At 41.6% G+C, this 25,598-nt stretch overlaps 1 protein-coding gene across 2 annotated transcripts in view; it reads left to right on the forward strand.

The window, feature by feature from the left end:
* The window catches only part of timm50 (translocase of inner mitochondrial membrane 50 homolog (S. cerevisiae)), a 165,535-nt gene that overhangs the window by 102,357 nt on the left and 37,580 nt on the right, over nucleotides 1-25,598 (forward strand). For both annotated transcript variants that reach the window (XM_043681019.1, XM_043681020.1), the window contains 3 exons: nucleotides 15,779-15,837; nucleotides 17,086-17,205; nucleotides 19,876-19,980. In XM_043681019.1, coding sequence (XP_043536954.1) covers nucleotides 15,779-15,837; nucleotides 17,086-17,205; nucleotides 19,876-19,980 — 284 coding nt within the window. The remainder of the gene's footprint in view (nucleotides 1-15,778; nucleotides 15,838-17,085; nucleotides 17,206-19,875; nucleotides 19,981-25,598) is intronic.

The following is a 25,598-nucleotide window of genomic DNA, read 5'->3' on the forward strand; positions in this document are numbered from 1 at the left end:
CTATTCAGCTGTCCTCCAGCCAATCTTCAATGTTCACTATTCAGTTTCCGAGATCTACTGCAAGCGTTAGGATAGGTTTAAGAGCTATTGAAGTCACTTTGTATTTTACATGTGGTGTAGGCTGAATGCTGCCATAATGACAATAAAAAATAAAGGTTTACATGGATCTAATGCTTTTCACACACTTGGAACATTCCAGTGTTTTACAGCCAGTTAAATATGTTAGCAATATAATCGCTGTTTTAACATAGGAAATAACATATGTCGCTTTAATGCACTCGAGTTGCCATTTGTCCCTACTGCTATTCATCTTCTCACTATCCAGTAGCTCAAGAAAGAATTTGCAAAATTAATGTTAACCCCTCTTGCACTGAAGACTCTTGTTATCTGATCCTGCTAAGTTAATTTGGAACTCTTGTTTGTCACAAAGTTACTTCTGCATGTCAGAACTCTATAACTTAATGTGTCAGGTGGATTGTTTAATACGTTCTACATCTTGCAGTCGTCAAACTAGAATCTGACCCATATAATCTTGTGCTGTTAAATCTCTGATCAGGTAACTTGCCCCACCAAACATGTCAATTTGTATTAGTCCTTCAAGTAGTCTTCAGCACACCTACTGAACTTCTGCCATCCGTTTTTGCTTTCATTTACAATCTGTAGTTAGAATTTATGTGTCACTTAGTTTATTCATTCTGAGGCAGTGAGGGTCTCTTGTACTCAGTGATCACATAACTTTCTTTTACATCTGACAACTGAACGGGCACCCATTTATCTTTGGCAGAAAGACCTCAAACAGTGACCTTTCCCCACTGTGCCTTGGTGGCAGCTGCCCTAAGTTTTAGTGCAACTCTCAGCATATAGTCCTGGACCTTGGAACGTGCTAGCCTGCAAAACTCTCAGTTGGGGTCAACTCGTTGTTTTGGAAGACCAACACGTTTCTGGCTGACCGAAGAGCATCTTTCACTGAGTTGATGATCCTCCAGGTGCAGTTGATGTTTGTCTCGGGGTGTGCATGCTGGGGAACAGACCGTGGAGCACAGAGTCCTACATCATGGAGCTGTTAGGGATGAATCTTGATAAAAACCACTACACTTTTCTCCAGACTTGCTTTGCAAAGGCATATTCCAGAAGGAGATGTGTGACTGTCTCAACCTCCCAGCAGCTGCTTGAGGGCAGCGTGCAGTGGCACAGACGAACCTAGCATACAAGAAGTATCTCATAGGTAGTGCACTTCTCATCACCAGCCAAGTGATGTCTTGGTGCTTGTTGGGAAGTTCTGGTGAAGAGGCATTCTGCCAAATGACTACCCTCCTTTTCCAGCAGGATCTCAGATGCTACGTGCTGACCGCTTCCTGATGGACTTGTGGTCTAATAATGTGGTTCTGGAAAAACACAGCCAGTCAGGCAGCATCTGAGGAGCAGGAGAATCGAGCCTTCATCAAGGCTTATGCCCGAAACGTCGACTCTACTGCTCCTCAGATGCTGCCTGACTGGCTGTGCTTTTCCAGCACCACAATCTTTGACCCTGATCTCCAGCATCTGTAGTCCTGACTTTCTCCTTGTGATCAAAGATGTTTTTCTTTGCAAATTTCTCAACAAAGGACAGGTGATAAGTAATGGTCCAACTACTTGGAGCATTCTGTGGCAAAGAGGCCAGTCCCATTCTTTGCAACACCAGGGACAGGTTGAACTTCAGTACACAGTGACGCTTGGTGTTTATCTACCAAGGATCTATGCACAGTTTGCAGCTGCATAAAGGGTTTTGGGTTCAGATCCTCACTGCAGACACTTGGCACACAATCCAAGCTGACAGTATTCATGGAACACTATTGTCAGAGTTACTGCCTTTCAGAAGAGATGTCTGCCTTCTTGTTTAGAATAAAGTATTTGTGAGCTCTCCCAACTGCCCTTGTCAATATTTTTCCCTGAAGTAATAACACTAAAAAGAATTTTTCTGTTCATTTTCATATTGCTAGTTCTGGGATCTTGCTATGTGCAGATTGGCAGCTCCTTTCCTATAACTGTGACTGCAACACAAAAATGCTTCATTTTCTGCAGAGGTTTTGGATCATGCTGAGGTTGTGAAAGGCAGTGTGCAGGTTGAAGTACTTTTCATTTTATGTTGAATCTAGCTGGGCTGAATACAGGGGTCAGGAGTGCTTGATGGGGCTGATAGATTTGGGGTGAATCTATCAGGATTCCATGCCACTGATTGCATTTTGAAGTGATGCTTCAGGGAAATTGAATGGGATTGGGATTGAGCTGAGCTTGTGTCTCATAGTGGAGTAGTGTGCTGACACACTCAGTCCAGACTCGTCTGAAATAATGACTTTAGACCAGGTGTCTGTGAAACTGCAGTCAGGTTGAGTTATTGACTTCAGGACAGGAAGGGAGAAAATTGGGATGGTTTTGGGGTGGTGAAATCGGTCTGTTATGAGTATGTGTATTGTGTATGACAAAAAAATATTTCTACAGGCAAGCTGCCCCACAGAGGGTGTGCAATTTAACGGGGTCAGTTCTGCTCAATCTGTCTATGCAAATTTAATATACTGAGTCTGCAGTACACCTCCTGGTCTCGGTATAAGCATCCTATTATATTCCTTTATGAAATAGACAAAAACTCACTGCAGGGGCCCTTGGTTTGATTTATGGTATTTACACACGGAATGAAGCCAGTCTAATCCCTTTCTCAGCACAACAACAGAATACTTAACTCACTAGTCTCAATGTGAACTGTACATGTAAAGGGCTGTGGTAAATGGCTTCAGGTAAGCAGTATTAATGTTGAGCCAGGTATGATTATATAAATTAAGTTCCATTGAGAAACATATTGAGTTTGAGTACCTAATTATCTGCAATATGGACTTGTGACCCTTTGGGAATCTAGTGTTAACAGGAATATTTTCGACTGTTCTACTTCCTTATGTTTTAAATATTTACAAATCTGAATTTTTAACAGAGATGCATTCAATTTGAAGATAATTCACAGTTTAATTTAAGCACACAGTGTAAATGCAAAATACCTAACGTGCTTAAATGAGCCTTCTGGTGTATGTGTTCAAGGGCTTTCTCATGGTAAGTACGTAAGACAAGAAAGCCAGAGCAAAGAAATGCACTTCACAATTCTAATAAGATTTACGAAACATTGGATAAAGGAGCTGTTTGCACTGTGCTGAGGGAACAGCTGTACTTTTGCATTAACAGCGCTTGACCCAGTGTAAGGACAGCAGGTCAGGGTGAGAGGAGAGGCCTACCGTGGCTCCACATTGCCCTTTAGGCATGGCTACAGGGAGCATGGTGGCAAATGGTGTAATGAAGCATAATGAGGACCTTTGGGGGCTGAAACAAAATGGCAGTCCCCAAGGATCCAGAGCTCAGGCCTCCCAGCTGCTTTGCTGTAACATATTGCACAGCAGAAACACAAATTTTGAAACATTCTCCCACAGGAGTCCAAATGCTGTTTAGGACAAGGGTCTGAGGCTGCACTGAAGGCATTAGGGATGTAAAATCAACTGGTTTAGCAGAGAGTGAAGGGATTTGATTTAAAACTGCTTTGTGAATGTTTAAAGTATGAAAGGGAGTTTTGCTTCACCTGCCAACTATGACCAGGTTAGCACATGTTGTACGGCGTGTAAGGTGTTAATGATTCAATAGATTGTTTTGCTTTGTCCATGCAAGTTTCCAGTCCTTTTAATGTTCTAAATGTCTTGTTGTAACATGCTGTTTGCAGTCTTTTGATTTTACAATCTGGTAAATATTAGGTGTTGAGGTCAAGAATCATAGAATCCACTATAGTGCAGAAAGAGGCTACTCAGCCCACCAAGTCTGCACGGATCCTCCAAACCCAGACCCTTACTCTATCCCTGTAACCTCACATTTTACCATGACCATCCCACACAAGCTTGGACTCTCCAGGGCAGTTTAGCATCAATCCGCCTAACTTACACATCTTTGAACTGTGGGAAGAAACTGGAAACATACGCAGACATGGGGAGAACATGCGAACTCCACACAGATGGTCACAGAGGCTCAAATTAAACCTGGATCACTGACGCTGTTAAGCAGCAGTGGTAACCACTGAGCCACTGTGCTGCCGATCTGGTCCGCTCTATAATTATTCTGGTCGCCATTATTGATACTCACTTCCAATTGCTGATTTGTCTATTCCACCAGTTGCTGTGGGGAATTTTAATCCATATCCTCAAAGCATTAGCCTGAGACACTGCATTACTAGACAACTGACATTACCATTAATGCCACTGCCTTCCTTCGATGCTGCATTTAATTTGGATTGAACCTGAGCCTGTATCATTTTCAAATGTTGAAGTATATTTTGAAAAAAATTCCATACAACTTCTTTACAGGCCTGTCTCTCTCCCCACCGCAAACATTTGTCATGCACACTTCAAAATAAATGCAGTTTATCCAACTCTGTCACTTTTAAAGTTTGTTACATTGCACTCATTTGTCCTGCAACAATTCTGAAGAAGTTTAATATTCATTGCAATATTCAGAATTCTGTTTGAAAATTGTCACCCTGGCCATATGCTCTCATCAATGTTGTGCAAAGTTTTCAAAAGTGCATTGCTTACTATGTTTAGGTCAGTTGAGACCTCAGACAACCCTGCATCCACCAACAAGGGTGGCTGTTTTTTGGGTATTATAACAAAATCCGTTGTCCACTACAGTATGCCATTGTCTGCAGTAATTTTTGTTTTCCACCCTTTGGTCCCGGTATCCTCATGGCCTGATAACCTCTTCCCCTCCTGATCAGATCCATCTGAACGCATGGCTCTGGAGTGCAACACGGTAAAAGTGACAAGCATTGCACCTGACAGTAGAGAGTATCACTGTCCTTCTACAGTGTCATGGATGGACCTTGGTTTTTGCTTGGGGCCTAGCACAAGAGTGTCAGTAATCAAGATGTATGAGGGGCTTACTCTAACACCTGACTATCTTTTTTTCTCTCTCTTCTCTCTCCCTCTTCTTCTTCTATCTCTCTCTCTTCTCTCTCTCTTCTCTCTCTCTTTTCTCTCTCTCCTCTGACTCCTTTCCTTTTGATTCCCTTCTCTTTTGTGCGCACACCCCATCTTTTTAAATCTCTTCTATGGTCATATATCCAACCCCCATCCCCCTTCATCCAATTCTTCTCTCACTCCTCTTCTACCTCATTCTTTTCCTCTGTTAACTATTTCCTTTCAGCACCAGTCACTCCGTAGCATAGTGAACACACTCCTGGCTTGCGTATCCTATCCCACTGTTCTTTGTCGCGCTTTATGCATTTTCCCCCCTCTTCTCACGCTCTCATTCTTGCGCTCTTGTACGCATTGCTCCTCTCCAAACACAAGTTAACACCTGAAACTCTGTCCTGAATCATTAAGCAGTCATCTGGTTCAGCTGTTCCTCAGCATTAACATTAGAATAAAAAACAAATCAGGGATCATTCAGCAGGACTCCGAATGATTGATTAACACTTCTTTTTTTGTTTGAATAAGATCAGCCGCCAAAATGCTAATACTCACTCTCTGAGGAGCATTTAGTAATCATTGTGCAGTCAGTACTGCCAATCTGGCTCCTCCTCCCAGCCACACATGGAGGAAGAGAATGGCTCACAGAATCACCAGCTGTACCTAGATTAGCAGTATACTGCTCTCCATTGTCTGACGTGGACAATCGTATAAAACTCAGACATTTCTGCTCAGATGGCTTAACCCTTTCACAGATGCCTTAAATTTACCAGCCATTTCCTTGTCCATTATGACTGAACCAGTTTGATTTTCCTAAGTAACAGGTTTCTTATCTGTCAAAGATGACTCTGGTTCAGGTAAGTTTCCAGAGATCCTGGCACTCAAGGGTATTGAAGTAATTTTCAGAATTCATCATCGCTAGTTTCAGTGAGCTACTTGAGTGTGAAGGCATGATAGTTGACCCTGGTTCACAAACACTTATTGGCCAATGTGTCACTGTTCTCTCCAACACACACGACCAAGTTTCAACCTCATGACCTCATGTTTGCTATTGTAACCACCAGTGTTCACTGCCAGTGCATAGCCAGCGTATCACCTTAATTTACCATTGGTACCAGTGAAACTCTTGCTTGCACCTTCTATACCCCAGTTGCTTCAAACCCTGCAGCTTGAATCCTTTGACATACAAAGACTGGCCTTCTTCTCATCAAGCTCCATTGGTTCACATGCTGAAAGTAATTTTCTACAATACTGATATCTACTTGGAAATGTAGAAAATTGCCACACATGTCCACAAAAATCAGGACAAATCCAACATGGCCAGTTACTGCCAGTTGGTCTATTTCAGAATGATGGTAGGTGTTGTCACTGGCGCTATCAAGTAGATTTTGCTGAGCAATAACCTGCTCCACCAGAACTATTTGTGTTCTTATCTCATTATAGCCTTGATCCAAATATGTAGAAAAAAGTTGAAGTCCAGAGCTGAGGCAAGAGCAGTTCTCTAGACATCCAGGCAGTATTTGATGGAATCAAGGAGCCCTGGAACAACTGGAGTAAATGGAATTTGAGGGGAATTTTCTCCACTTTGCAAAACTCATTCGGAGTCCTGCTGAATGATCCCTGATTTGTTTTTTATTCTAATGTTAATGCTGAGGAGCAGCTGAACCAGATGACTGCTTAATGGTTTGGTTGTTGGAGCTGAATGTTTCGATACCACAGAATTATTTGCAGAAGTTCTTCAGTGTAGTGACCTAAGCCCAACCATTTTCAGTTTCTTCAGCACTGACTTTCCCACCATCATTAAAGTCAGATGTGGAGGTGTTTGCTGAATGCACAATTTTTAGCAGGGAAGACCCATGACCTAGTTGAATTATCGCTAGACTATTAATCCAGTGACCCAGATAATGTTTTGGGGACCCAGGTTTGAATCCCACCACAGTAGATGGTGGAATTTTTAAATTCAATTTTTTAAAATCTGGAATTAAGAATCTACTGATGACCATGAAACCATTGTCGATTGTTGGAAAAGCCTGTCTGGTTCACTGATGTCCTTGAGAGAAGGACATCTGCCATCCTCACCTGGTCTGGTCTACGTGTGACTCCAGACCCACAGCAATGTGGTTGACTCTCAATTGCCCTCTGAAATGGCCTTGCAAGCCATTCAGTTGTACCAGTTCCTACAAAGGCACCGAAATGAAACCAGATGGATCACTAAGCATTGATCTAGGCACCGGAAAAGACAACGGCAGAAACAGCCCTGTCGACCCTGCAAAGTCCTCCTCTCCAACACCTGGGGGCTCGTGCCAAAATTGGGGAAGCTGTCTCTAAGACTAGTCAAGCAACACCTGACATAGTTAGACTCTCAGAATCATACCTTAAGACAATGTCACAGACACCACCAGCAGGGCATCCAGCAGAAGCGGTGGCATATTAGTGTACAGTCAGGAGGGATTGCTCCCGGAGTCCTCAACATTGACTCCGGACCCCATGAAGTCTCATGGCTTCAGGTTAAACATGGGCAAGGAAACCCCCGCTGATTAACATGTTAATGTCCTCCCTCAGCTGCTGAATCAGTACTCTGCATGTTGAACAACACTGAGAGGAAGCACTGAGGATAGCAATGGCATAAAATGTACTCCGGGCTCCGGGCAGAGGATTTCAATGTCCACCACCAAGAGTGGCTTGGCAGTAGTACTACTGATGGAGCTGGTCAGGTCCTAAAAGACATAGTTGCTAGACTGGGTAAGTGGCAGGTAGTGAGGGAACCAACAAGTGGTAAAAACATACTTGACCTCATCCTTACCAATCTGCCAGCTGCAAATGCATTTGTCCATGGCAGTAATGATAAGAGTGACCGTCACACTCATTGAGAATAACCTCCATTGTGTTGTGTGGCATTATCACTGTGCTAAATGGGACAAACCTCAAACAGATCTAGTCACTCAAGACACTGGGCATCCATGAGGCGCTGTGAGCTATTAGCAGCAGCAGAATTGTACTCCACAGTCTAACCTTATGGCTCGGCATATCCCCCACTCAACCATTACCATCAAGCCAGGGAATCAAACCTGGTTCAATGAAGAGTGCAGGAGAGCATGACAAGAACAGCACTAGGCATACCTGGTGATGCGATGTCAACCTGCTGAAGCCATCAAACAGGACTACTTGCATGTCAAACAGCACAATCAGCAAGTGATAAACAGATTTAAGTGATCCCATGACCAACTGAACAGATCTAAGCTCTGCAGTCCTGCCATATCCAGTCGTGAATGGTGGGGGATGATTAAGTGATCCACCTCCATTGGTAGGGAAGGGTCCACAAATATCCCCATCCTCAATGATGGAAGAGACCAGCAAGTCGGTGCAAAGGTAAGGCTGAAGCTTTCGCAGCAATTTTCAGCCAGAACTGCGGAGTAGATGATCCATTTCTGCCTACCCAGTGGTACCTGGCAATGCTGATACCAGTTTTCAGCCAATTCAATTCACTCCACGTGATATTAAGAAACAGTTGGAGGCAGTAAATACTTCAAAGGCTACAGGCCCTGACAACAATCCAGCAATAGCAATGAAGACTTGGTGCTCAAGAACTGGCTGCTCCCCTTGCCAAGCTGTTCCAGTACAGTTAGAACACTGGCATCTACCCAACAGTAGGAAAAATTGCCCAACTGTGTCCTGTACGTAAAAAGCAGGACAAATCCAACCCTGCCAATTGATCATCAGTAAGGTGATGGAAGGTTTGATCGACAGTGTTATCAAACATTACCTGCTCAGCGATGCCCTGTTTGGGTTCCGCCAGGATCACTCAGCTCCTGATTTCAATACAGACTTGGTTCAAATAGGGACAAAAGAGATGAATTCCAGAGGTGAGTGTGACATCACGGAGCCCCAGCAAAACCAGAACTAATTGGGGACCAGTTGCGGGGGCGGAGAGAGCCAGTGAGCTTTCCGGTGGCTAGTCATACCTGACACGTAAGATGGTCGTGGTTGTTTGAAGTCAGTTATCTCAGCTCCAGGACATCTCTGCTGGAGTTCCTCAGGGTAGTGTCCTAGGCCCAACTATCTTCATCTGCTTTATCAGTGACCACCACCGCCACCACCCCTGTGATCAAACCTGTGGTCTCGACCACCTAGAAGGACAAATGCTATGAATGCATAGTAGGATCAGCTGCAAGTTCCCCTCCAAGCCCCCCTCCATACTGACATGAACTACGTTGTAATTATTTCATTGTTGCCGAGTCAAAATCCTGGAACACTCTTCCTGACATCACTGTGAGTGTTCCTTCATCACATGGATTGCAGGTCATCAAGAACGTCTCAAAGACAATTAGGAATGGGCAATAAATGCTGATTTAGCCAGCGATGCCCACATCTCATGAACGTATAAAAGTAATTTTCTTTATCCTCTGCTTGCCGTAGGCACTTCATAGATTTCATAGATGCTTCGTAGACTGATACCAATGAAAAAGATTTTCTGTACTCCAATTTCTGATTCCGCATTGGAGGCTGAACTTGAAGAATTCTTTCTCTGAGGCTAGTGATTCTTTGAAATTTTTTGCCTCCAAGAGTTGTGGAGATTGGGGTCATTAGGAACATTCAAGACTGATACTGATTTTTTTTAATCAAGAAGGATGTAGAGCGTTGTGGAGAAAAGGCAGGAAAATGGCATTGAGGATTATTTGGTTAGTTCTGATTTCATTGAGCGGCAGAGCAGATTTCTTGGATTGAATGGTCCATATCTTATAAGAACATTAAATAGGAGCAGGAATAGATCAGTCATCCTCACTCCTGCCTGCCATTCTATACAATCATGCAAATGTGTCCAGGCCTCAACCTCTCTGTCATAGCAGCTTTTCATAGTCCTATAATTCCTCAATACACGTAGTTCCTCTATAACATGATGGTTACGTTCTTGTACTACCCCACATTATAGAAAAATCATGCTTTAGAAACAGCGAGTATTAGCAATGTAATCTTGTTACAGCCAGCACATATTTTAGAAGTTTGAGCTTTAGACAGTGTCCCCAATATGTCAATCGCAAATTCATGTTAACAAAACACACATTACAGCAGAATGACCTGTATTTCAAAAATTTACCACCTCTTTAAATACCTTGTGATCTAGCCACCACAATTTACAGGATAGACAATTCCAAGCATTCACTACCCTCTGGGAGAAGAAATGCTTATATATCTCAGTTTTCAACAGCAGTCCCTAGGCTTTGTAACTGTCCCCTGATTTGATATTCCCCTACTAGGGGAAATATCTTCTCAACATCTATCCTGTCAAGCACTCAAGATTGTATGCTTCAATGAGATTGAGCCCTTCATTCTTCTAAATGTTCTTGATTAAAGGTATAAACTGTTGTCAATATGTCAACCCCTTCATTCCAGAAAGCAGCGCAGTCAATCATTTTGTTGAACTGTCTTCAGTATTGATATATTGTTCCTTAAATAAAGGGTCCAAAAGTATACACTAGACTTTACATGTATTTGCACCAACACCATTTACAGTTATAACCGGACTTCCTTTTTTTAAAACTCCAACCCCCTCTACTAATGGCCAAAATTTCTGCATCTTTCTCCATTCTTGCTTTCCACATCTGTCTGACGTTTATTTATATTGACTTTTTCTCATGCTTACCCTTCACTTCCTCTTTTTTGCTTCTCACTTACCTTTGCATACCTTTTCACTCATCTCACATAATGAAATTTCCATTTAGTAGCAGTATGAGGAAGGTGGGCCAGAGGTTGGACTCCTCAGTTCACAAGACATTCAAACAGAATTTCTGAAGAGAACAGCCTTTACCATCAGAATGGGGTTTCATTATCAGAGCTTTCAAATGAGTATGGGGCGATGGACTTGGGTATAGAGTGGGAGCAGGTACTTTAAAGAACTCAAGTGCAGGAAACTGACTAGCTCCCTCCTGTTAGGGTGAAAGGGAAGGCTGGTAAGTATTGAGAATGCTGGATGACTAAAGAGATTGAGGGTTTGGTTAAGAAAAAAACAAGGAAGCATATGTCAGGTATAGACAGGATAGATCAAGTGAATTCTTAGAGTATAAAGGCAGTGGGATTGTATTTAAGAGGGAAATTGGGAGGGCAAAAAGGGGACATGAGATAGCTTTGGCAAATAGAATTAAGGAGAATCCAAAGGATTTTTACAAATACATTAAGGGCAAAAGGGTAACTAGGGAGAGAATAGGTCCCCTCAAAGATCAGCAAGGCGGCCTTTGTGTGGAGCCACAGAAAATGGGCGAGATACTAAATGAATATTTTGCATCAGTATTTACTTTGGTGGTAAGGACAATCCAGGGAACTATAGACCAGTGAACCTGACCTCGGTGGTGGGCAAGTTGTTGGAGGGAATCCTGAGGGACAGGATGTACATGTATTTGGAAAGGCAAGGACTGATTAGGGATAGTCAGCGTGGCTTTGTGAATGGGAAGTCATGTCTCACAAACTTGAATGAGTTTTTTTGAAGAAGTAACAAGGAGGATTGATGAGGGCAGAGCAGTAGAAGTGATCTATATGGACTTCAGTAAGGCGTTCAACAAGGTTCCCCATGGGAGACTAGTTAGCAAGGTTAGATCTCATGGAATACAGGGAGAACTAGCCATTTGGATACAGAACCGGCTCAAAGGTAGAAGACAGAGGGTGGTGGTGGACGGTTATTTTTCAGATTTGGAGGCCTATGACCAGTGGAGTGCCACAAGAATCTGTGCTGGGTCCACTACTTTTCATCATTTATATAAATGATTTGGATGTGAGCTTAAGAGGTATAGTTGTAAGTTTGCAGATGGCACCAAAATTGGAGGTGTAGTAGACAGTGAAGAAGGTTACCTTTGATTACAGTGGGATCTTGATTAGATGGGCCAATGGGCTGAGGAGTGGCAGATCGAGTTTAATTTAGATAAATGTGAGGTGTCGTATTTTGAGAAAGCAAATCTTAGCAAAAGTTATATATTTAAATGGTAAGGTCCATGGGAGTGTTGCTGAACAAAGAGACCTTGGAGTACGGCTTCACAGCTTCTTCAAAATAGAGTCGCAGGTTGATAGGATAGTGAAGAAGGCATTTGGTATGCTTTCCTTTATTGCTCAGAGTATTGAGTACAGGAGTTGGGAGGTCATGTTGCGCTGTACAGTACATTGGTTCGGCCACTTTTGGAAAATTGCGTGCAATTCTGGTCTCCTTCCTAGCGGAAGGATGTTGTGAAACTTGAAAGGGTTCAGAAGAGATTTACGAGGATGTTACCAGGGTTGGAGGATTTGAGCTATAGGGAGAGGCTGAACAGGCTGGGGCTGTTTTCCCTGGAGTGTCGGAGGCTACGGGGTGACCTTGTAGAGGTTTATAAAATCATGAGGGGCATGGATAGGGTAAATAGGCAAAATTTTTCCCTGAGGTGGGGGAATCCAGATCTAGAGGGCATAGGTTTAGGGTGAGAGGGGAAAGATATAAAAGAGACCTACGGGACAACTTTTTCACACAGAGGGTGGTATGTGTATGGAATGAGCTGCCAGAGGAAGTGGTGGAGGTTGGTACAATTGCAACATTTAAGAGGCATTTGGATGGGTATAGGAATAGGAAGGGTTTGGAGGGATATGGGTGCTGGCAGGTGGGACTAAATTGGGTTGGAATAACTGGTCGGCATGGACGAGTTGGACTGAAGGGTCTGTTTCCGTGCTGTACATCTCTATGATTTTGGGGCTCTGAACTTTTCAAACTAAACAACGCTGTTAGTTGTTAAGTCGCTCATTCTGGAAAGTGCATATTTAGTGGAGATGCAGAATTGTAATTGATCTTCACATCCCCTTTTGTAATCATTGTCAAAACCAAATGTCAAGAAGTCTTTTTAAAATAAAATTATAGGATGTGGGCGTCACTGGCTCGACCAATATTTATTGTCCATCCTAAATTAAGATCTGCTGAGACATTGCAAAGTGTCTGCTCCCTTTGGATCCCTGCTGAGAAGGAAAAATGAGAGTAGAATGTGGTCAAATGTATTTGGCATAGAATAACTTTGTTGAAGTTAAGCACACTTGCATTTGCTTTTATAGGTTTATGGTATATTTAGTCACCTGTGCATTGACTTATTGTGATTATTATCAAGCTCTGTGTCAAGATAATGGTTAACTAGAAGCGTGTCAGAAAAGTGGTGATTGTTTGGGAAGGTTATTTGAGATTATGATCTCAAAACTTACTGCTGAACTTCTGTTCATTTTCAACATTCAAAAGTAAAACAATGCATGAAAGTAGAGGCAAAATTGGATGATTCACATGGGGGAGAAAATGAGTGCATATTTTGAAGCTCACCTTGAAGTTAAATTTTATTTAGTGTGAAATACCAAAATTTCAATTGGTGGCTGCATGGAGTTGTTTTAGATTTTTTTAAATTGTTCTAAATCTGATCATAGCACTTTTTTCCTACCAGAATTTCCTTTTGCTGCTTAAGCTCAAAATACACCAATTATTTCTGACCTCCCATTTTCATTTGTGTTAGTTTCTCTCCAAAATCTAGCTGAAGTGGCTATTTATGATTTGCAGTCCTAGGTAATACATACATCATACCCTTCAGTATCTTGCTGAAGTGGCTGTTGTTTGTGTTAGCTTTGGCCATGAGAGTCCAGTGTTATTGACCGCCAATGTGTGAAGCTATGCAGCCAGCCCAAAGTAAATTTACTAGTTTGCTAAGACCACCACCAAGAAGATCTATTCTCACTGGGCAGGTGGCTTTAATAAATCCAGTACATTTCTCTGGGTTGGTAGCAGCTGTGTGACTATCTTGAGTCATCAGCATGAAAGCCCAATGTAAAATCAACTTTAGAAATTCTGGGCGCAGAATTCACTCTCCACTCTCTATTTCAGAGAATCTTGTCTTTTTCAAAAGCTCTTTCAGTCCTTTTCAAGATATTGGCTCCTGTTGAAAATCCTACTGCCACCACAGCTGAACCCAATTTTGTTCTCAATCAAGTAGGTTTCTAATGGCAGTTTTAATTGCGAACATGTTGACTGTGGCTGTGTGTATTGAGGTCAAACTTGCATTTGGAAAGCACAAAAGCAAAGTACTGCAGGTCTGGATGTTTAAACAGCAAAAGTTAGAAATATTAAGCAAGTCACAGAGCTAACATTGACCTTTCAACAGAACTGGGACAAGTTATTGGTACGTACTCCTTTTGTCTGTGTTCCATTAATTGTTTTTTGTTATTTAATGCTTACTGTCCTACTGTTTTGTTCTTTTACCACCTTTCCCACTTGCTTCATTTCTAACTTTCCCACTTCTAAAGACTTAAAAGGTCTGATGTGAGATCACCACTGACATCCACAAAACTGGCAGATAATGTTGTCGTCATTAGAACCTTTGCAACTGTGCCGTCTCTGGCTGTTTTCTGTGTATGTTGGATATTACTGGTCTACCATCAACAGTAAAACTAAACACTCTGAACCCTTTCTTCTGAAGAACGGTGACTCAACCTGAAATGTTAATTCTGATTTCTTGTACAGATGCCACCAGACTTGCTGAGCTTTTCCAGCAATTTCTCTTTTGTTTCTGATTCACAGTTCTTTTGGTTTTTACTCTGAACCATATTTCATTGTTAGTAATGCAGAAGCTTATTCCATTTCTTTTCTTAAGATGTCCTTGTATTGTTTGTGCTAACCACCTTGATTTCATTTACCCTGAGATAGTTCCCTGTAGATTATCTGCTTTGGGATTCTGTTTTTGCCAGTATGGGAGACATGGTCTGTACTTTCTGAAGTGTTTTCTCCATGCGGTTGAGCCATCACAATGCGAGACCTTATTTATAATTTTGTTCTGCCATTGAATTCTTGTTTTGGACTTTGTTTAATGGGAACATTCCAGAGTTGCTGATTGCTGATCTAGGATGCTGCATTAAAGAGGCAAAGAGTCATACAGCACGGAAACAGACCCTTTGGTCCAACCAGTCCATGCCGAACATAATCCCAAACTAAACTAGTCCCGCCTGCCTGCTCCTATCCAAGTCTCTTTTAAACATTGTAATTGTACCTGCGTCCACCATCTCCTCAGGAAGTTCATTCCACATGCGGACCACCCTTTGTGTAAAAACATTTGACTCTTAAAAACTTTTTAAAAATCCCTCTCCTCTTGCCTTAAAAACATGCACCCAAGTCTTGAAATTCTCCATCTTAGGGAAAAGACAATTACCATCGACTCTATCTGTACCGCTCATTATTTTATAAACTTCTATCAGGTCGCCTCTCAACCTCCTATGCTCCAGTGAAAAAAGTCCAGCCTTTCTTTATAATTCAAATCATTCATACCCAGCAACGTCCTGTTAAATCTTTTCTAAATCCTCTCCAGCTTGATAATATCCTTTCTATAATTGGGTGACCAGTCTTTGTGGGTTTTTTATATTCTATCTGATCTTCTGACCTACCTCCTCTCTCTTGCATAATTGTCTTTTTTTAAGATTTGTACTGTCTTCAACTTTTCGTTAACCATGGATGGCGGGTCTAACTCTAAGAACTTTTCTTACGTGCTGGAATATATCAATTCAGCACTTTCTGAAATATCCCCTTAAACTTTTGCCATGGCATCTCTATTGACCTATTAATCTAAGTTGCCCGTTCTGTATTCTTACATGATGGTTAGAACGTACGGAAGTAGGCCATTTGGTTTTGAGTGATCTGTGCCATCCCCTGACATAAGTACAAGTTTATGAGGTCATCGCTATAGCCTCATTGAAAAATGATGGACAGTTCATTTAGAGAAAAAGTGCCTTAAACATTTGTGAATAAGTTCAACTCAAAAAATGTTTTTAATGCTTTGCAGATCCTCCTATCGTACAGCAATTGCGAAGAACATATCGCTACTTCAAAGATTACAGGCAGGTGGGTGTATCCAGAATATGCAGTATGCACAGCATATCGTTCTGCTGTCATAGAGTCATAAAGATCATGCAGTGTGTCATGGTACACCTATTCATTGACTTGTAGGTCGGTATAAAGTGTCTCCATGATGAGGTATCCTTCTGTCCAAATCAACTGGCAAGTTTCTAATGCCACAAGCCCATATCCATAAAAATGGTGGGAAGCTGTTGTTCAGTTGCAAACATTTGATAGATTGAGACTTGACATGTGACAGGTTACCACAGAAGTTGGGCACACTGGTCTCAACTTCCATGTTACCACATGCTGCAAACTTTTGTCAAAGCTCTTCATCTCCTATCCAATTGATGAATTTAGCAAACTACTGCATTCACTGAGGTAATAAGTGATCGTTAATCAGTTCTCACTTTCAACCCATGTAGTACAATTGGATCTTGGTGTTCTGAATTTCTGGGGAATTAAAACTTATTGGAAGCTGTTTTGCCAGTTGATCTGTTTCTTGTGATCTGTATCTGAGAGTCTGTTATGGTATGCAGTCGTCAAAACCAGCAATAACATTTTCTTTTGTTGCTGGATGTTGTCGCATTTTGGTAGGTATGCATTGGGATAGGGAGTGGAATCTGTGAAAATGTTAAAATGAATGCTTCATTAATGCAGTGTAACCAATGCCACTGATAATAAAGTTGAAGTGAACCAGGTGATGCTGATATTGGGGCTTCCCTGAAGTTTTGGTTGAAAGGAAATGCATTTAACCTCAGATATGTAAACCACATACTGACCAGTAGACTGGGCTGAAAACTAGGCCTAAAAATGCACAAAATAGTATCCCTGCCATCCAAATCTGAGCAGTTGCTGCTGGAGGCAAAGAGCAGAACCAGCTGACTGCCACGTTCTTGCTTCACCTCCACAATTAATGGAATATTAAGATTACTTGTGTTGGCATTGGTGGATATTAAGATCTTGCTGTGCTTGGTTGACCTTCGGTATATGTTGAGGTTCAGGTGTGTAGTAATCCCCTGGCAGCTGGGGCTAGACTTGCATGCAACAGATTTGTGAATGCAACAATAGAAAACCAGTAGCACTGAGGTTGTCATCAATAGGTGGGTGGGAAGCTCTGAAAAGAAATCTTCCTTTCCCTGCCACTTTAGACTGATCAAAGTATTTTTTTTTTTTACAAATTTGCCCTTGTAATATAAGCTGTTGCATGTTTCTTTGATCTGATCCTTTTCTTTTATTCCTTTCTTTCCCCAGATGATAATTGAGCCCACCAGTCAGAAGTTGTTGCCAGACCCCCTTAAAGAGCCATATTACCAGCCACCGTATACTGTTGTGTTAGAGCTAACAGATGTGCTTTTGCACCCAGAGTGGTCGGTAAGTCTCTCTACACCTGGTCATACAGCGCCTCTTGGTAGTGTTCACCGCAGTGAATGCATTTGCAACAAACAGTGGATTTGACAAGATACGTTAAAGGAGAAGGGAAGTCCAAGGATAATATTTCTGTTGAAAGTATTCCTTTATTCCCGTTTTTTTTTTAAGAACTTTTCTAGTTTAGTTTTAAACCATTGTCGCTGAAACGTTTTATCTGGTCATTTACCTAATTGTTTCTTTGTTTATTTTTGAGGACTTGAGTCACAAATTGGCTCTGTACTACCTAACATTGTAGTGGTAGTCTGTACTTCACAAATTCTTTCTGGCTCCTGATATTCTGAAAAGTACCAAGTTATTTCCTTAAAAGTTGATTTGAATTTTTTTTACATACATGGAAACTATTTCAGATCACAAGAGAATACCTATATCTTACAACTTTCCTTTTTGCTAATTCTGTTTCTGCCCTGCCTTGAGGCATTACTTCATATTGAGGTGTCTCAGTCACTGCCTCCACTATCCTTGCTTTGCCAAAATTCTCATTCTTTGTGTATTAAGCCAATCGTTTTGCATGTTAGTAGCCTTCTGTTGGCTCTTGGGTACATCTATGTGGAGTCTGCTCTGAACTCTCAACCAGTGGCACATGTGAAATGTTTCCATGTTTTGGAGTAGGAAGCAAGGCTGCTTTTATCTGTCTCCTGCACCTACAGAGGCCTTGAGAACAATTTACCAGGCCCAACTTCCAACCAGTGTTAAACTCTGACTTGCTTGTCGACATGGATGATGCAGTTGCTACTCCTTGAGTTAGTGCACTTAAGTGTTTCATTGTATCTGATGAAACTCACACCTGCTGAGTAGGCAGTCCCTTGTAATGTGAACACCTGAATACAGAGCAGGTGGTTGAAAGGAGCTGAGAACTCCCCATATGGTATTCCTCAGAGCAGAGAGACTGCAGTGATATGTATTACACTGTCTTTCCGCTATGTAAAGATCTAATGAAAGCATTTGCCCCTGGGTGAAATGAGTTTTTTTTTCTTTATTATTTAATGTTGCTGAAAATGCATCCTTATTGTGTTGCCTTTGTATGGACAGTTTAAAAATTATTGTAGTTTCGGTCCATTGCTTTTCAGAAATGTCGTGAGCCATGTGGAGCCATTCCATCTGAGTACATTGCACCACTTGCCTTTGGGGTTCAAATTGGATCTGTTCACACAGCAAGGCTCCACTTCAAAGGGTTGACTTGTATAGTCTTTTTGTATGTTAAATGCAAAGGGATAATTTTCTTAAAATGTAGTCCACCTTATCTCACCTTCCAGTGTTTCACCTACTGTTTATACCACTTGGATTTTATTTCCCTTGATTTATTTAAAACTTGACGAATCTGGATATCGAGAGATAAGACATCTGATAAGGAATTTTGTGACTTTATAAGATGATAAAGTGAGAACTCCAAAATATCGCTGTGACATTGCAGTCCACCTTGGCTGGTTGTGTTCCATAAACTCTGGTCAAAGCTGTGCAATGGTGCTTTGTGTGTTGATTGTCTATGCAAAAGATGTCTAAGCTGTGGCTCTTGTGCCCAAGCACTTCAGTCTTTGAAGGCAAAGCTGTTTGTTTATTTTTGCATTTGTCGTTTTTTCTGTCATGCTTCGCATTTGTCCCATTTGAATTTCATGCCTAAACAGTCAAGAAAGGAAAGATAGCTTTGTAGTCTACTAGATGGGCGATTTTGATCGGCAAATCAAGACTTGGTATCTGCGTCTTGAAGAAAATGCAGATTAATAGCAATTTGAATTTAGATGTCATGTTTGGCAATCAAGGAATAGAATTCCTACACTGTGCAATCAGTCCATTCAGCACATCGACACTGACTCTCCGAAGAGCATTTCATTCAGTTGCACCCCTCTACCCTATCTCTGTAACCCTATATTTCCCATGGCTAATCCACTTAGCCTGCACATCCCTGGACACTATGGGCAATGTAGCATGGTCAATCCACCTAATTTGCACATCTTTGGACTTTGGGAGGAAACACACCCAGGCACAGGGAGAATGTGCAAACTCCACACAGTCACCCAAGGCTGGAATTGGACCTGGGTCGCTGGCTCTATGAAACAGCAGTGCTTACGGTGAAACACAGCATAATGAAATGCACCAAGTGACCCATAAAAACAAAGCTTGATTGCTTCTAGTCTTTATCTACATTTGTTCCCTGTCATCAGCTAGCCTGTGTAATCATGCCGCACTTTAACAATATCCCTTGAATCTTACTTTTGTGTTGCCGAATCTAGATCATTCGAGACAGCTGTTGCCTTCAGAGGTAACTATTGCTACAAATACTCTACGCAAGTAACAAGATAACCTGTTTTAGTGATACTGATTTAAGGGATGAATATTGGCTTGGGCACCAGTGTATTCCCTTATTTTCAGTTGAGATATTTTACTTCCGCTGGATTGGAGAGACAGTCCTTGGTTTTAATGTCCCTTGCAAAAGACTGCAGTTCTGACACTGCAACACTCCCTCAGCTTTGATCTGAAGATTAATTTCAATTGCTTCTCTACTGTCTAGATTGATCGATCTTCAGACTTCAAAGAGTGCTAGCATTGAGCCAAAATACTAAGCGTTTTATTGATGATTTTTAATTGACTCACTCTGTCCCTTATCTTTTTTTTAAGTTAGTCACAGGTTGGAGATTTAAGAAAAGGCCAGGAATAGACTACCTTTTCCAGCAGTTGGCACCATTGTATGAAATTGTTATCTTCACCACCGAAACGGGCATGGTGAGTTTTGTTTATCTGCTGATTTTGCATCATATGTTTCAATATACATGAAGATGTCTTCATGTTGATTTTTTTTTTCTCCTTTCATCTTGTTCACATGGATCAGCCAGTGTGTAAGTGAGCAAAGAAAAGCAAGGTACCAGGAGCAGTCTGAAATCCCCGAATGAGCTGCTATCACCTGGAATGTGAATTAGTTAGGAAAGGTGAACTACTGGATTTGCTTTAAAGGGAACCAGTTGCTATTCAAAACTGTAAAGTAACCACGTTATTGTAATTTCTAATTTCTGAATAGCATAGTTGCAAAATATATATAATTGCGATACTGGATGTAGCCAGTCTGCTAAATCTTAATTTGATTACAGTTATGTGATTGTTTCTTTTAGAACATGATATAATTAAATTTAACTATAAATACTTCAAAATTCAAACTCTTTGAGACACTAATTTGCTGGGCTTTGCAACTCTTAAATATGCAGTAGTGAGTGTGTTTACATTTTAACAGCTGCAATTAACAGCAAGTGAGCAGTTTCAGGTATATCTTGGCCATGACAAGTGGTTGAGGCCAAGACCTTGCTTTCGAGAAGGAGTTTGATAGAATTCTAAGGGATAATGGGATTATAGGGTATGGGGAGAGAGCAGAATCAGAGTGCTGACTTGGATGATCAGCCTGATCACATTGAATGGCAGAGCTAGCTCGAAGTGCCAAAGGGCCTAATCCAGCTCCTATTTTCTGTGTTTCAACAATTATAATTATAAGTACAAGTGTTCAAATTCATTTCCCACCTTTGGCAGAGTCTCATTGGCTCTACTACTAGATTCATAAGCTCCTCTTTAGCCTGGCATTTGAATAGGATAGGTGGTAGGTAAATATGAAGTGGGAAGAAGCAGCATCCGAACCCAAAACAGAAATTTCTGGAAGAGCTCAGCCGGTCTGGCAGCATCTGTGTAGAGAAAACGGAATTAACATTTTGCGTCTTAGTCACATAGATGTACAGCACGGAAACAGACTCTTCAGTCCAACTCATCCATGCCGACCAGATATTCCAACCTAATCTAGTCCCACTTGCCAACGCCCAGCCCATATCCCTCCAAACCCTTCCAATTCATTATATCCATCCAGATGCCTTTGAAATGTTGCACCCTTCATCAGAACTTAGAAACAAAGACAGAAATTGCTCAAAAAACTGATTTCTAGCATCTGCAGCTCTTTTTCTTGGTTTGAAAGTACCATCAGATCAGTGCAGAGCCATTGTCCTCCCAAAGAGTACTGCAGTCTCTTAAATATAGCCATGTAATACAAGCCTATTTGCTTAAGATAATTCGAGTAGACAGTCAGATAATTTAAAAATCTGTTGATAATGTGCTTTGGGCATTGATGTTGAAAATGATATCGCAGTGTTCCATGCAGTTGATGAGACAGGAACAAAGGCTGGGTGTGCTATATGAGGAAAGTTTACTTTAAATTGGAATTAAACCATCAGGGTAAAAGTGAGGACTGCAGGTGTTGGGGATTAGAGTCGAGAGTATGGTGCTAGAAAAGGACAGCAGGTCAGGCAGCTTCGGAGGAACAGGAGAATCGACGTTTCGGGCAAAATGCCTTCACCAGAAATGAGGCTCTGACCCTTCTCCCATTTTCTCATCACCCCCTCTGCTCACAACCTTATTCCTGGTGAAGGGCTTTTGCCCGAAACGTCGATTCTTCTGCTCAGATGTTGCCTGACCTGCTCTGCTTTTCCAGCACCACAAACTTGAATTAAATCATCAGCAACAGCTGTCTCACTATTCAAGGATGGGACTTATTTAGGTTTGTGAGTTTCTGCCTTGGATCTACAAGTGACTGAATAGGCTGATTCTCAACCTACAGATCTTTGAGCATATAGGGCATAGTGTTCCATGAGGTAATGGGAATACAGGACTTGCTGTGTTTTCTTTCTGGCAATTTGAAAGTTGAAGAAACAGGACCTGGTGAAAGAAATGGTTTTTAGCCGTCCAGACAGTATCCTGTCTTCTCGTAGTTAAGTTTGAGGACTTTTGCCTGAATGCTTCTTGATCTAACTGCAAATCTGACTTCAAGAAGGGCACTAGTGTTTGTTCAATGAACCTCCCATTGAATTTGGAATACATGGCAGATGCTCTTCAATCTCAGTCACCTTTATGCTCAAACTAAATTAACCGCCTTGAATGATTTCCAGTTCATAGGTGACTGTAGCTTTGTTTCTTCCAATCAGCATTAAATTTGCAAGCCACTCTTGATTTCTTCAACTCGAGATATAAGAAACTGTGCCTGTCCTTAAATGTTGCCAAAACAAAATCTCTCATTGACCCATGTTTGGTCAGCCAAATATTTGACTTCCTAAACATGCTGAAAGGGAGAATCAAAACTATATTGAGCATCTCTCATAACCTGGCAGTCAGTGCTGTCAAAAGGCCATCATTGAGAATGAGATCCAAAGCTGGAACTGCTGTGCCAGCTCAGCCTTCTACAAACCGTGTCATCAAGTGTTTGACAACAAAGGCCTCTGCAAGTCCTCAATAACCCTACTGTACAGAGCAGTTGTCATCATCATATTCCTGGACTGTGTAACAGCATCATGTAAGAGTGCTAGAGAAATTCGTCAGCCATGCTTGTTAGTTAATGAGAGCTAAATTTGAAAGAGTAAAGGCTGGCAACTGTGTTCTAAAGACACTTCCACTTAGTTTTTCACAGCAGGTTTCAATGTAGTTAAGAACTAATTCCACCCAGCTATTCACCCTTTTACCATCAGTCACTGAGAGAAGACAATGAGTCAATTTTTAATTAGACACAGCCCTGCTTATGCCTGAATTTTGTTGAGTTCCACTTTAGCATCCATGTAGCACATTGTCAGCTGATTATATATATTACATTTAAACCATAAAGGAGAATTAATGACCAGGTTTGGTGCATTGGATGGTAAGGAACTAGTATTAAGTTAGTGAGCATGTTTAAGAGCAAATGAAATTAAGTTTTAGACGAGGGTTTGGCAAATGGGAGCCTAACAGAATGGTGGAGAAGTGCTTATCAAAGTAACAGAATAATTTCAGTATCAGTGGGGAGGGAGGAGTGGGGAATGTGAAGGTGTTAATAATGGATTTGATATGAACATGAAGCTCAGATCTGGGTTAAACAGGATTTTATTTGGTCTGGTTCAACCGAAGTGATACTGGTACTTGTAAATCAGTGCAGCTTATTATTGTTATACCAAACTGTTTCTCATTTTTATTTTTTCTCTCCATTTCCCTTATGTAAGTGTATCTTGTTTTTCTTGGATCTTTTCCCCTTTGTCCTTCAGCTGATTTCTTTTTATTTCTCGCAAATCCCTTCTCCCTCCTGTTGTCTTCATTAATTCTTTGCAAGCCAGAAGAATGCTGCTAGGTGACAGTATTTTTTTTTTAAGAGACATGATGCCACACCAGTGTTTAGAAAATCCCTGCCTAATAAAACATGAGATTTGGAAAAAAAACTCTGTTGCAACAGATTCAGTTTCACATGAGGCAGCTAAATTTCAACAATGTTCTTTCGAGCATGATTTGAAACTAGGTGAAGCAAATCAGATATACTTGTTCTGGAATAGATAATGATGAATGTGGATAGGTACCTGCCCGGCAGGTTTCTGCCTGTCTGTACAGCAAGACAGGTTTCTTTGCTAATTGCCTCCTGCTTATCTCACTACTAAATTACAGCACGCAAGCAGAGTCTACATAATTATTGCAGCACAAAATATTTTTTACTCTGTATTTCCCATCTGTTTAATAGTTCCAACAATAGTTGTTGATTTGAAGTCGTTGTTATTCAGAATGCAGTTTAAAAACATGATTTTAATTATCATAGCATCATTGAGGTTTGCAGCACAAAAGTTCCCTCTGATCCATCGAACCTGTGCCATTCAAAAACAACCACCTAACTATTCTAGTCCTATTTTCCAACAGTGGCACATAGCCTTGTATGCCTTGGCATCCCATGTGGACATCTAAGTAAATTTTGAGGATTTCTGCCACACTTATCCCAAATCCTTTCTTAACAAATTTATCTACTTATTCTGTTACCTTAAGGGACCAGTGGCCATGCACCCTGTGGTCCCTCTGATACTCCGTGCTTTCTAGGATCCTACTATTTGGGGCAGCAAGGTGGTTCAGTGGTTAGCACTGCTGTCTCACACAATCTTTGGATTGTGAGAGTGAAATCGGAGCACCCGGAGGAAACCCACGCAGACATGGGGAGAATGTGCAAGTTCCACACAGACAGTCATCCAAGGCTGGAATCGAACCCAAGTCCCTGGTGTTGTGAGGCAGCAGTGTTAACCACTGAGCCACCATGCCACCCTAAAGAAACTATCTCTGACATCTGTCCTATATCTATCATCCCTCAATTTAAAGCAATGTCCCCTCATGGTAGCCATAGCCAAACAAGGAAAAAGGCTCTCACTGTCCAACCTATCCAACCCTCTGATTATCTTATGTCTCAATTAAGTCACCTCTCAACCACCACCTCTCCAACAAAAACAGCCTCACGTCCCTCAGCCTTTCCTCGCGAGACCTTCCCTCCATTCCAGGCAGCCGTCTAGTAAATCTCCTCTGAATCCTTTCCAAAGCTTCCACACCACTCCTATAATGATGTGACCAGAATTGTATGCAATACTCCAAGTGTGGCCGCACCGGAGTTTTGTACAGCTGCAGCATGACCTCATGGTTCCGAAACTCAATTCCTCTACCAATGAAAGCTAACACACTATATGCCTTCTTAACAACTCCATCAAATTGGGTGGCACCTTTCAAGGATCTGTGTACCTGGACACTGAGATCTCTCTGCTCATGCACACTACTAAGAATCTTAACATTAGCCCAGTACTCTGCATTCCTGTAACTCCTTCCAAAGTGAATCACCTCACACTTTTCCACATTAAACTCCATTTGCCACCTCTCAGCCGAGCTCTGCAGCTTATCTTTGTCCCTCTGTTACCTACAACATCCTTTGTCACTATCCAAAACTCTACCAACCTTAGTGTCATCCGCAAATTTACTATCATGGAGAACCTTATCAAACGCCTTACTGAAATCTATATACACAACATCAACCACTTTACCCTCATCCACCTGTTTGGTCACCTTCTCAAAGAACTCGTAGTCACAGGTGAGGTGCTTGAAGACTGGAGGTTGGCTAACGTGATGTCACTGTTTAAGAAAGCTGCTAAGGACAATCCAGGGAACTATAGACCAGTGAGTCTGACGACGGTGGTAGGCAAGCTGTTGGACAGAATCCTGAGGGACAGGATGTACGTGTATTTGAAAAGGCAAGGACTGATTAGAGATAGTCAACATGGCTTTGTGCGTGGGCAATCATGTCTCACAAACTTGATTGAATTTTTTTTGAAGAAGTAACAAACAGGATTGATGAGGGCAGAGCAGTAGATGTGATCTGTATGGACTTCATTAAGGCATTCGACAAGGCTCTCCATAAGAGACTGGTTAGCAAGGTTAGATCTCACCATTTGGATACGGAACTGGCTCAAAGGTAGAAGAGAGAAGGTGGTAGAGGAGGGTTGTTTTTCAGACTAGAGACCTGTGACCAGTGGAGTTCCACAAGGATCGGTGCTGAGTCA

This window comes from Chiloscyllium plagiosum, chromosome 41 (genome assembly GCF_004010195.1).
Source record: "Chiloscyllium plagiosum isolate BGI_BamShark_2017 chromosome 41, ASM401019v2, whole genome shotgun sequence".
Lineage (NCBI taxonomy): Eukaryota > Metazoa > Chordata > Chondrichthyes > Orectolobiformes > Hemiscylliidae > Chiloscyllium > Chiloscyllium plagiosum.